Source organism: Helianthus annuus, chromosome 17, assembly GCF_002127325.2.
Source record: "Helianthus annuus cultivar XRQ/B chromosome 17, HanXRQr2.0-SUNRISE, whole genome shotgun sequence".
NCBI lineage: Eukaryota > Viridiplantae > Streptophyta > Magnoliopsida > Asterales > Asteraceae > Helianthus > Helianthus annuus.
Window position 1 is genome coordinate 1222444 of NC_035449.2, and position 13171 is coordinate 1235614.

The following is a 13171-nucleotide window of genomic DNA, read 5'->3' on the forward strand; positions in this document are numbered from 1 at the left end:
GAAGCCGTTGGCCGCCACGGAATGGAGGTGGTAACCCACTGTTTTTAATTAGTTTACCCATTTGTCCCCTTCATGATCATGTATTGAAATTACAGAAATTTGTTAAATTTTCAGTGACAACGAATACAATCGTGAATCCCATGAAAAATGAACCCGGAAACAATGACACCAATGGTGAGTCACAACTTGCTCATTGTATCCTAGCAACCAGGCGATGATTTACTTAAGCAACTAAACACAACGGTTGCGGTTGTGAAACTTTTACTTCCCACAAAACTATCCATGTTTTTTTAAGTTACACCTAAATACCATTCAACCTTGCACTTGTAAGGATTTGAACCTACACCACACCACTTTTATGTGGGCCAGACACCGTATCACTAGACAATTTGGTCATGGGTACAACACTATCAAGTATACATGTATGTTACTCGTTTACTTCATCACAACAAAAAAAACTGGCAATGATGTTTGAGATTAAAAATAAACTTTAAAACATATTCAAATCTTCTGTTATGTTGATTTAGTAGACGAAAAACCTATTTCAAAAGTCAAAACCATAGACCAAAAAGACAATGGAATCATATGATGTCTGCTCTTGTTCAAAGTTTGAAATGTCAAATGTTGCCACCCATCACATCTCCTATATGTTTTCATATATATCTTTTTACAATCTATAATCCTACAAATGAATCAATCCATCAAGTAACTACAAAATAGTGTAAAGAGGCTAAAATCAAGAACCCTGTACCAAAAAGGACCATTTCTAACCATCCACAACTTCCTTTTGAACCCAAAGTTGATTTTGAAGGCGAGGCATGCCAATTATCCAAACGATAAAAATGTCAAGCTTCGGTTTCTAATTGCCGTGTGGTGTGTTTTCCTTTCAAGCTTTGTATTTTGTATTTCAAATTTGGTGTGTAAAAGAAACTATGCAATCAAATAAGAAAGAAAAAAGAATAGGAGACCTAACTATGCTTGATATTAAAAGTAGCAGCCGTTCCATTCGATAGTTCCACAGCTAGTTATCGATCAGGGAGCTGACTTCCATTACCTGAACCGCATATAATCCGAAATTAGCAGTAGTAAAAATCAAAAGTTTCTGTTCACATACTTCACTGTCCACCCCTTTCAGTTATACTAGAAGTGCCAAAACAGATAGCTTCTGTTTGGTTGACATATAACACTTCTTGTCCTGATTTTTAACTCTTATCTAAATATATAAAGTTACAAAATTATCATTTATGCATTAATATACGTTTGGGTGATTTTCAAAACGAGTTAATTACTGTTTTCGTCCCTATGGTTTGTCAAAAATCACTATTTCAGTCCATTAGTTTAAAAATTGCGATTTTAGTCCCTATGGTTTCACTTTCGTAACCATATTAGTCCACCTCGTAACCATTTCAGTCCTTGTACTAACAAAATAAATGGATTGAAATGGTTACAAAAGTGAAACCACAGAGACTGAAATGGTTACGAAAGTGAAACCACAGGGACTGAAATCGCAATTTTTAAACTAATGGACTGAAATAGTGATTTTTGATAAACCATAGGGACGAAAACAGTAATTAACTCTTTTCAAAACACTAGACTCATTTCCTTTTAACATCGAACTAATCCGTCAAAAAGTGAACGGGTCGAAACTTCAACCTCTTACTAAGAAGAACGACAAGGGGAAACAAAACCCCAAGGAAATGCGTCGTCTGAAGAAGGGGAACAAAACCCTTAGTGTCACCAAACCGTAAGAGTTTCCTTTTTGGACGTTCCTTGAAGGCTTGAAATTTGCATAATTCAAAAAAAAAAAATCGTAATGAAAAATTCCCTTATTTGGTATTTGCATAAGGGTATTACTAATTTAGATATATGTCATATGGTCAAGCAATATTCTTAAACTATTCCCTAAGTTCAAAGTTGCAAATTTCACATTATGCATATAGAATTGTTTAAAGTGAAATAAAAGCCAACCTGATCACAGACGGGGCAAGTGTCGCTTCTTTCCATCCATTCAAGAATGCACGACAAATGAAAATGATGCTCGCATTTGGTGATTATTTTTGGATTTTCTTCATCGTATTCTGCACAATAGAAAAAACTTAAGCTCTTCCAACGTCTCAAATCACTAAATTTGATAACTAGAAATGGATCAAAAAGGAGCTTAACTAACACTTAATTACCTTCAAGACATGTAGGACACTCCTCTGGGGGAACAAAAGGCGTGTTTGACTTTTTTAGTTCATCAGACTTCTCCAGCGCATCATCAAATTCTTCTGTTGCAACAGATTCCATCGCTTCCTTAGCTACATTTTCGCCACTATTACTAACTTTCGTTTCTCCAATGGGCTCGGAATTATTTGTTTGCACAGGTGAATGATTCTTACTAACAGAGTCTTCTCGATTGTTTGGTGAACCTTGAGGGTTTGCATCATATGGTACAGGTGGCGGTGGCAGCCTGTAAGTGTCGGGTATAGACGTATCCAGATTTGTATCAACTAAAAGTCCTGTTGGAATAACAGCAGCTGCACTACTGCGTGCTGTTAACAGTTGGCGGTCTTCAGGTACTACTGGATGCTGCATAAGGGAGTTAAGGTTTTAGAATCGAAATGGCTAAACTTAGATACAATCACCAAATTGAAAGACAAAAGGACTTCACTAACATGATGGTTCCATTCCACTCGCGGTGAAGAGCAGCAGCAGCCCATTTTTACTGATTTGTGTATCTTACTCAACTGTAGCAGCTATTGATAATTATTTCATTGGTTTCTGTTCCCAAATCAAAAGAAAAACCTTCCTTAGGCAAGTACGGCACCGAAAACTTATTCCAACAGATGATTAATAGAAACAATTTTGATCATTTAGATCATAACAGTTACCAAAACTAAAGCAAAAAAACACTCTAATTCCTAATATATTCATATTAATAAACACATCATAAACCCTAAACAACTTGCATCATATATTCGTTCATATGCCAACTCTAATTCCTAAAATAACTCAACATACTAATAAAATAAACAAATTTAGTGAATCGAAAAATGAACAGAAAACACAGGTATCATTCAGATCACGATCATTCAAACAGTTTTAGTGAATCGAATTCAGCAGCATCTGAAGATGAAGATTCGACAGTATAAAGCATCGAACTTAACATATATATCGATATATCACCTATCGATACTCATCTTCAGAAATGACAATTCAAAAAGCACGATTACCAGAGTTCATACACATGAATCGTGAACAAAAAGAAGAATGAAAACCTCGTAAATGGAGAGTGAAAAGCAATGAAATAGTACCTGAAATGAAAGGATAGTGTGTTGCTTGAGGGGATTGGATTGGATTGGAGTTGTGCAGGTTGAGGCGAATGGTGCCGTGTGACGAAAGAATTTCAAATTAAATAAAAATAAAAATGAATGAATGAATGGAGGCTCATAAGCTTATGAGGAGATGACGCGTGTGAAATTGGTTGAATAATCAAAGCTGCTTTGCGTTGGGTTACTGACTTTTAACAACCTTATTGCTCACGCGCTTCTCTGGGCCCACCCCATATCCAATAATTTCACTTCCCATATTCTTCATTTATGTGAATTCGAAAAGAGTATTTTGTTTTGTGCCTTCAATACGAACCGGACAACAACGATAGCCAAGTTAGGGGTAGGGCGTCCATCATTCACCACTCACTCATCACTCACAACATCCAATCAATTTTGTCATGTCATCTAGCTTTATTCCCGTTCAAAAAAAAAAAAAAAAAAAAAAAAAAACCGTTCAAAAAAAATCTAGCTTTATTCCATCACTAGCGGTGGATTTTAGTGGAAATGCTGATCACTCACCACACCCAATAATTTTCCCTCACATTCACTCTAACATTCAATAATTTTTTCAAGTTATCACGCGTGATGGAGTATGGTGGCGGCGGTGTGCGTTATAATTTCACGAGTGATGGGGGCTTATCACGGGGCGCCCCGTCCCCCTTACTGTTGCCCATTTGTAGTAACTTGCGGACAGAAAGAACAATCCACCGATTGAAGACTCAAGAACCAGTTGATACGACCTGGTTTGAGTAGAGCTTCAGATGATCATGCAATAAACCTGCAAGACCACAAAGAAACAACACACCGTTAGCCTCGTCACAGGGGGGGGGCTCTCTGTGACCAAGCTCGGGCGTGAGAATAAGTATTTGTGAGGAGGAAATAGGTCAGGGAGAGAGAGGAGAATTTAGAGTGAGAAAGTAGCAGTTACTGTTTTTTGGAGGTTTGAGTAAAGTATTTATAGTCTTTGGGTGTGCTGACGTGGGCAGTTAGTTAGGGTCGGACCAGTCATTGTCATGGCGGTTATGCCTGTGGGGCCCAGTTTGTTAGGGCGTGCCACCATACTCGTTCGTTCCTTTGGTGGCTTGGGATCGGTCCGACTTTGTGCATTATGGCTCGGCTCTATGCCTTTAGGATGATTCGGTCCGACTAAGGACATATCCTCATCAAGTCCCCCTAGTTCGTAGTGTTTGTTTAGCAAAAATTTCGAACTATTTGTCGGAGTATTTTGAGGTCCACGGTTTTTTATTTGGCGGTTGTTTGTTGATTTCAAAGTTTGAAATTGGGCGGTGACCTGAGATTGGTGACTGACAGTCATTTTAAGTTTCCCGCCCGATGTGACGGTTGGTGCGCATCAGCTGTCATGACGTGTCATCGTTTGATTGAGGGGTTTTAAGGCGGTTCCATATCCCTATAAAGGGGGAGAAAATAGTCCTCTGATTTCACTTTTCACTTTTTACCTTTCTCCTTCTTCATCTTCCACTTTCATCTTCTTTACTCCTTATTGGTGAGAATCGACTCGTTTGTTCAGGTTAGTAAACTCCTTTTCCTGTTATGGCGAATAAAAGTAATCTTTCTGGTTGTTTTAATGTCTTGACCCAGAAGGGGTTGGACTGGTATGTGGAAAGCTATGCGATTCCCAAATCGCTACACCCTATCCTTCCGAAAAAGGACACGCCTATCTATCCCTTTGTTCCGGGAAAGATAGGGGTTTATACTCGTTTTTTCGACTATTGTAACTGTCGTCTTCCTTTGACGAAATTCTTGGTTGGGGTTTTGCTGTTTCACGAGTTACACTTGACTCAGGTGAACCCTTTTGGCCTTGCCAAAATATGCCACTTCGAGTTGGCTTGTCGCGGCTTAGGATCCGAACCGGACTTGGATGTGTTCCAGGCCTTTTACAAGTTGAACCGGTCCGGTAATTGGTATACTTTTGAGGTTAGGGATAAGAACTCTTGCCGCTACACATGGATTACCACGAGTATAAAGGACTGGAAAGACCACTTTTTTCTAGTTGACGATCGGTGCGTTCCGGAGTTTATGACGTGGAGGCTAAAAAAGTCGAAACTCCCGCCTCCTCTTCCTGAAGATTTTTCATTCAATAAAAAACTATATGCTGATTTGATAAAGGAAGCCGGACGTATACAGAAATATCCGGAACACATCCTCGTCATGGGTCGAATCAGCACGATGTGGGCCGAACCGGAGTGGTATCCTACCCTTCGGTGGAACAAAGAGGGTCAGTTATGCGGTGTTCCCTGTATTTTTATGTATTATTTATTCATTTATTTATTCGTTTTTTGTTTGGTGCTACTGTTCGGTTGATAGATATTACTTATCATCTGTCTTTCTGTGCAGTTATGGGTTTAAAGGAGGCACTACGGTTGAAGTCCTTCGACTCCAAGGAGCTAGACATTCGGGCCACCAAGACTCCGAAAGGTGATACCCCGTATTTACAACTTGTGCATCAGAATCTTTATCCGATTCGCGAGCCGGAGGCTCCTGGTGGTCAAGGTGGTTCGGGTTCTGCCCCTGTAGCGTTGCCTGTCGCTCCGTTTCAAGCGATAGTTACCGCTGATGACGCTGGGGGTCGAAAAACTGGTTCGTCAATGACGAAAGGTTCTGGTTCTAAGATTATTATTGAGGATGAAGGGATCCATCTTTCTGTCGGGGATACCGAGACGCGTGCTAGTGGTGAAAAAGGAGGTGATGGTCGGAACGAAGACGGGGATGATAAAGGAGATGAAGGAGATGAAGGAGAGCAACCCCAGATTAGCCTAAAAAGAAAACGGGCTGATCCAACCAAAGTTGACCCGAAGCTTAAACAGCTGAAAAGGAAGAAGGCGGACTTCAAGACAATTACACTCGACGACGATGATCAGGTTACTGAGTTCTCTACCGCCGGAGGTATACTGGAAAATTTGGATGCCCATCTCCATGGGGGCCGCACTCCACGGGATCATTCGCTAAAAACTCCGCTAAGCCCGCTGTCCTTTGGTGGAGGCGGTGTTAAAGTTGTTACGGACTTGCGTACATCCGACCCCAAGAAAACTGAGCCTTCTCCTTCGGGTAAGTTTACTACGGGGGTCGCATCTAATGTGTCTAGGCCGAGCTCTTCGCCGCTTGATGGTGGGGATAATGCCTCTTCTTCTCCCCTATGGTATGACACTGAAGCTGTGTTCTTGTCCCGGGAGTTAGGTTTGGGCGGTTTTGAAGATATGGATGCAGCTCATGCTTTGGAGAAGTATGTGCCGGAATGGTCGCTGGTGAACAAAGACAGGATCGTGGATGCTCTTTCGGCTAAGATGTCTTTGTTTCATCTAGGTACCCCTGCTGAACATTCTCATTATCGCAAGATGAGTGGACCGGAGCTTGGGAATGCCCTGATGCTGAATCAAGCTCAGTCGAACTCTCTGGTGGTGGAGACGTACAAGCGCTGGGTCGAATCAGAGTCATCATGCCATAAGCTTAAACGCGAGATTGCTAACTTGAAGAACGAAGGTGATGTCCGATCGAAAACGAAACAAGAGCTGGTATCCCTGCGGTCCCAAGTTGATCGATTGAAGGGACAAGTGTCGGAAGCCAAGGAAGTCACAAAGTCTTCTCAGGCTTCGGCCGCAGCGGCCCACGAAGCTCGTGACAAGGCTCTCCAGGACTTGGAGGTTTTTAAGGAAAAATTTGCCGTCCTGGAGAAAAAACAAATTAGCTTAGAGGAAAGGCATGCGGCGGAATTAAAGGAGATGCAGAAGTCGTACGACCAACTCTTGGCCGATTATCACCGTATGATAACTGGTACGTCTTTTTGCTTATTATTTGTGTGCATATTTTTCTTTATCTTATTGACTTTTACTTTTCTTCAGCAAAAGGTGAACTCGAAAGGGCTCGTGACAAGGCTGTCGAGTCCCAAAACGCGTTGATCGATGAAGCAAAAGGTATGCTATCTCGTTGGGATTCTGAGATGGTTGAACTTTACGCCCAAACGTCGGAGCTGATGCTTATGAAGCAATGGTTCCTTACGGAGGGGGTTGCTTGGGTCGTAAAGTTGGTTCAGCGAAGCCCTGAGCTGGAGAAGGTTGTTGCTGATTTAGTCAACAGTGTTAATGCGGTAGGAGCAAATGAAGGAATAAAGCAGGGTTTTAAGGCTGCGCATGACTCGGTTGGTTCTGCGGAAGAAATTCCGGGTTATGATGCCGGAGCTCAGGACGCCTTGGACGCTGCAGTGAAAGCTTTTGATGAACTTCAAATCTCCGTTCTTGACAAGGTGGCAGATTTGATAGACAAACCTTTATCAGTCATTCAACAAAGGAGCAAACTTCCCATTGTTGGAGATGATGATAATATTGTTCAGATTTGAAGTTTTCACTTTGTAATCGTACAACCTTTTATTGCTCAGTGACATGTTTGTTCAGAATATTATGGTAACACATTACGCATGATATTGTAATTCTTGTTAAATCAGGTATTTAACCTTGGCTACTTAGTATTTTAGTTTGCGTCCAAACTTTTTACTGTTCGCTTCGGGATTTGTTTCTCAGTTTAGCGGTCGCACCGAATGGGGGTGCTTCGCCTGCTTAATAGATTTTTATGTTTTTTGGAACTATTTAAGCCTTCTCGATCGGCGCGAGGCATGGGTCAAGGCCCGTTTGTGCACGTTTAGGGAATTGTTCGAACTTATACATACGCTATTTTTATACTTGTAAAAGTACAGATCGCTTTATTTATTGCTTTGCTAGTCATTGGTCCGGGGAAAAAACATCCCAGTTACAAAGGAAATAGAAAGTTATCGGGGCACTACCCTCCCGAATTACATACGGAAACTTGGAAATAATAAACATAAATTAGCGATCTTTTTTAGCCGTAGCAGGCTGTTCACATGAAACACTTTTTTAAGTGCACCCCGTTCCACGTCCGGGGTACTGGAGTTCCGTCAAGCTTTTCCAATACATACGAGCCCTTTTCACTAGCCTCTTTGACTCGGTATGGTCCTTCCCATTTTGGGGCTAGCTTGCCGGGAGCTTCGACGCGGCTTGCATCATTGTTTCGGAGTACGTAGTCTCGGACTTTGAACTTGTAGATTTTAGCCCGGGCGTTATAGTATTTTTCAATCTTCTTCTTGTACCGGGCTTCCTTGATCGCCGCAATGTTCCGGCGTTCTTCTAGAAAATCCAGATTGGTCCGGAGTTCTTGCTCGTTTTCTTCCCAATTTTTGTGCCTCTGATTCGGAAGTCCGATCTCAGCGGGAATCACTGCTTCGGTACCGTATGTAAGGCTAAATGGTGTTTCCCCGTTGCTGGTCTTGTGCAGTGTCCGGTGCGCCCATAAAACGTTCGGTAACTCGTCCGCCCAGCCTTTTCCCTCGTAACCGAGCCTCCTCTTTATCCCATCGACGATTCGTCGATTTATCTGTTCGACCTGCCCGTTACCCTGAGGGTGAGCAACCGAGGAAAAGATTTGGTTAATTTTCAGATTTTCACACCAGCGTTTGAATGGGTTCTCTGCAAACTGCTTTGCATTGTCGCTTATGATGTAGAGCGGGAGACCGAATCGGCATACTATTTGCTCCCAGAAGAAACGTGTTACGTTGTAGCCGGAGATGACCGTGAATGGTCGAGCTTCCACCCACTTGGTGAAATAATCCACCACAACTAGTAAGTATTGAGCGCCACCGCTTGATCTTGGAAATGGTCCGACGATATCGACGCCCCACTTTTGGAAGGGCCATGCAGCAGTAACCGGTATCATTTCATTCTTGGCTCGGAGGCTGATTGGTGCGTGCTTTTGGCATTCGTCGCACTGTTGGAGCTCTTTTACGGTGCTTTCATGCATCCCCGGCCAGTAATATCCTGCGTTCTTGACTTTCGTAACAATCATCTTAGGTCCGGCATGGATACCACAGATGCCGTAGTGTATTTCTCTGATAATGTAACTAGCTTGCTCCGGGTCTAGACACTTTAGCAGTGGTCCGAGAAAAGTCTTTCGGTATAAGCCTCCCTCCTGCATTTGATACTGGAGAGAATTAATCTGGATTTTTCTCGCTTCGGCCTTGTCGATTGGCAAAACATCGTGTACCAAGTAGTTAATCAAAGGCGTCATCCATGTCTATTCCGGAGCTTCTATTTGCATAACGTGAGGAGCAGCAATTGATGGTGCAGTCAGTACCTCGACTCTTACTTCTTTGGCTAGGTGACTAAACGATACGGATGCTAATTTGCTCAGTGCATCGGCCTTCTTGTTTTTGCTGCGAGGGACGTGCTCCACTTTACAAGAATTAAACAACGCCATGACTTGCTTTACCTGTTCAAGATACTCGATCATGTTAGCTTCCCTTGCTTCGTATTCTCCATTCACCTGGTTTGCTACGAGCAGTGAGTCTACACGGGCTACGACGTCTCTTGCACCAACCTTTACCGCCAATCGCAGACCTGCTAGTAGAGCCTCGTACTCGGCTTCATTATTGGAGCTCTTGAATTCCAATCGGAGCGCGTATGTCATATCCGTGCCCTCTGGATCGGTGAGGATTAAACCTGCTCCTGCCCCTTCGGCGCTAGAAGCTCCATCGGTATACAGGGACCACGACTTTTTTGGAGATTTTTCGATTTCTTCCATTTCTTTATCTTCCGGAATTTCAATTAAGAAATCCGCTATTACCTGTCCTTTCAAGGGACCCTTAGTTCGGAAGGTGATGTTAAATGCTCCTAATTCAATCGCCCATTTTGCCATTCGACCTGAAACTTCAGGTCGTCGGAGAACGTGTTGGATTCTCTGGTCTGTTCGTACCTCGATTGGATGGGCCTGAAAGTATCGGCGAAGTCTTCTTGAAACGTGGACTAGTGCTAGAGCTAACTTTTCCAAGTTTGAGTACCTTGTTTCGTAATCTTTTAACGTTCGGCTTACGTAATAAATGGGGATTTGTTTTCCAATACGGTGATCGACTAACACTGCACTGATAGCTCCGAACGATGCGGCTAAGTATACTGTTAATACCTCATCTGCTTCCGGTACGGTGAGAGTTGGCAAGGTGCCCAAACAAGTTTTAAGCTCCTCGAAAGCTCGTGCGGCCTCTTCTGTCCATTTGAACTCCGATCTAAAGCTTTTTCTGAGAACATCCATGAACGGGAGCGACCGGTCTGCTGCTTTTGACAAGAACCGATGGAGAGCAGCCAATCGTCCGTTTAAGGACTGAATTTCTTTAACCGACGTCGGAGGCTTCATTGTGAGAACAACATCAATCTTATCGGGGTTGGCTTGTAAGCCTTTTGATCCGACCATGACTCCCAGAAACTTACCTTCCTCTACCCCGAACGTGCATTTTTTTGGGTTTAGCTTCATGTTGATGCTTCGGAGTCGGGTAAACGTTTCGAGTATGTCTTTTAGCATGGCAACCTCGTCGTGACTTTTTATCACGATGTCATCAACGTATACCTCTACGTTTCGTTCGATCTGATCCTTAAAAGCTTTGTTCATCAGACGCTGGTACGTAGCACCGGCGTTTTTCAAACCGAACGACATTTTAGTAAAGCAATACACTCCTTCATTGGTGACGAAGGCCGTCTTATCCTCATTTTCGACCGCCATTTGTATTTGATGATATCCCTTGTAAGCATCCAAAAAACACTTTAACCTGAACATAGCGACGGAGTCAATCTTCTCATCAATCTCCGGCAGAGGAAAACAATCTTTCGGGCACGCATTGTTTAAATCGGTGAAATCGATGCACATTCTCCATGAATTATCCTTCTTCCGTACCATAACGGGGTTTGACACCCATGTTTGATACCGAACCTCTCGAATGATTCCTGCGTCTAAGAGGCTTTTAACATCTTTTGCAATGGCTTTGGCTCGATCCGGCGCCAAGTGCCTTTTTCTTTGTGCTATTGGTTTGATTGATTCTTTTATATTCAAGTGATGTTGTGCCATAGATCTGGGGACTCCCTGCATATCGGAGTGCTTCCACGCGAAGACGTCTATCGAGTTGCTTAACAATTCCCATAAAAGCTTCTTCATTCGTTTTGGGAGCTGAGCACCAATAGCTACTTGTTGTTCGGGAAAATCCGGGTTGATTGCCCACAGTTCCGTAGGTACTTCGGACTTTTTGGAGCTCGTTTCTGCCGCATGTCTCACTTCGGCGACAAACGAATTCGACTCTGAGCAGATAGTGGCAACACCGGCTTCGGTAGGGAATTTAATAGCTCCGTGTATTGTCGAACTGATTGCTCCAAGAGCTCGTAATCCGGGTCGCCCGAGTATTATGTTGTGCGAAGAATGAGTTCGAACAACCAGGAAAGTTAGTGGTACTGTTCTGCTCTTGTTACCGTCTTTGAATGTGGTCGGGAGAGTAATCTGTCCTATCGGACGGACTACCTCTCCTGAGAAACTTATCAAAGGGGTAGATACTTCGATCAACTTCCTTTTTGTTTGGGGGTTCAGCTGTTGGAAACACTGGATATACATGATCTCAAAGGCGCTTCCTCCATCCACGTAAATGCGTCGGACCAGGTGTCCGACGATAACAGCTGAAATTGTAATCGGTCCGTCCCGAGCATCTTCGGGATCGACCGGAGGGAAATACGTTGGTTGGTGCATCCATGCCGCCATATGCTGGTTCGGCCGCTTTACCCCTCTTGGTTCGGCTGACCGGATCATATTGATTCCGGGCTCGGTGTTCGGATTATCAACTTCTGTTGCTGGCTTCTTTCCATCTTTTACTTCTTTTACAAGGTGTGAGAGTTTACCGGATCGAACGGCCTTTTCGATTTCTTGCTTTAGAGCCCAACATTCATCGGTTGTATGGCCCTTGTCTCGGTGATATTCGCAATATTTCTTGGAGTGCTTATCCGAGGTGGGTCGTTGCTTCGATGGCGTGGGAAAACGAGTAGTTTCCGTGCTGAGCATTTCGCTCGGCGACTTTGTTAACTCGGAGAAACTGTTGAATCGTACGTTTCCTGTCCGAAAACTGCTTCGATCGGACTTTTGATACGGGCCACGGCTTCTGTTCCAGTTATTGTTCCTATCTTTTGGTGGTGATGCGTTCCGTCTCCATGATGTGGTTCGTGCTTTGGAATTCCTGGCAGTTGTTTCATTCGGTTGGCCGCAAGCACTCTTCCCTCGAACAAAAGCTCGAGCCCTTTCCATGAGTGTCTCCATGGTTTTTGGGAGATCTTCATGAAGTTTTTCCACCAACTGATTGTTCCGTACCCCGTGACAGAATCCCGAGACTCGGAGCTGATCAACTGCTCCGCTTATCTGCATGCTTTCTCGGTTGAAACGGTCTATGAAATCTTCCACAGATTCTCCATCGCGGCGCTTTATATGGTGTACCTCAGTAATATCTTTTTTGCAGCGACGCTGCTGACAAAAGTTTTGCAAGAATATACGTCGGAAATCCTCAAAGTGATCGATCGACCCCTCTGGCAACCCATCAAACCAAACTCTAGCCGATCCGGTGAGAGTTTGGGCGAACATAAGACACCAAGCCGGCATTGGCCACTGCTCGACCTTAGCCGCTCCGGCAAACGCGAACATGTGGTCGTCCGGATCAGACGTACCATCGTAAAATTTTAATGTGGGAGGCATCTTTAGCTTAGCTGGGAGTGGGGCATTGACAATCCGTAACGTAAACTTTGATTGTGAAGTCATAGACGTGGGATGGTATGGCATGAGTAACTCTTGGTCTTGGGGGTTTAAACCCAAAGATCCCTGGAGAAACAGGTCGTTTAGACCGTTATTCATCGGAGCACTTGTTACCGAGGAAAATTGTGTAACGTGTGGTATAGGAGTAGAGATCATAGAACTTACCAGAGATCCGGAAATGAAAGGTCCGATGGAGACAGGGTTTCCTCCTGAGTAGGCATTGGTAAACA

General features: G+C 43.4%; 1 protein-coding gene across 2 annotated transcripts; it reads right to left on the minus strand.

Annotated features, from left to right (window-relative positions):
* Nucleotides 1-562: 562 nt before the first annotated feature.
* Nucleotides 563-3447, minus strand: LOC110921994 (probable E3 ubiquitin-protein ligase RHB1A). 2 transcript variants are annotated; one of them, XM_022166330.2, is made up of 6 exons: nucleotides 3297-3447; nucleotides 2658-2763; nucleotides 2382-2571; nucleotides 2178-2300; nucleotides 1969-2078; nucleotides 563-1054 (listed from the first exon to the last, which is right to left on the minus strand). In XM_022166330.2, the coding sequence occupies exons 2-6, from the start codon at nucleotides 2700-2702 to the stop codon at nucleotides 1022-1024; spliced, it is 501 nt and encodes a 166-aa protein (XP_022022022.1). In that variant the 5' UTR covers nucleotides 2703-2763; nucleotides 3297-3447; the 3' UTR covers nucleotides 563-1021. The 2 variants fall into 2 exon arrangements, with proteins under 2 accessions (XP_022022022.1, XP_022022020.1); XM_022166328.2 differs by having other exon boundaries at nucleotides 2178-2571.
* Between the last annotated feature and the right edge of the window lie 9724 nt (nucleotides 3448-13171).

Excerpts from the sequence above, each read along its gene's own strand:
- LOC110921994 (XM_022166328.2), bottom strand. The coding sequence starts at position 2,702 with ATGGGCTGCTGCTGCTCTTCACCGCGAGTGGAATGGAACCATCAT. Across the intron at positions 2,079-2,177 it reads GTGTCCTACATGTCTTGAAG|AATACGATGAAGAAAATCCA; the intron begins GTAATTAAGTGT and ends TCTATTGTGCAG. Across the intron at positions 1,055-1,968 it reads CTTGCCCCGTCTGTGATCAG|GTAATGGAAGTCAGCTCCCT; the intron begins GTTGGCTTTTAT and ends TATGCGGTTCAG.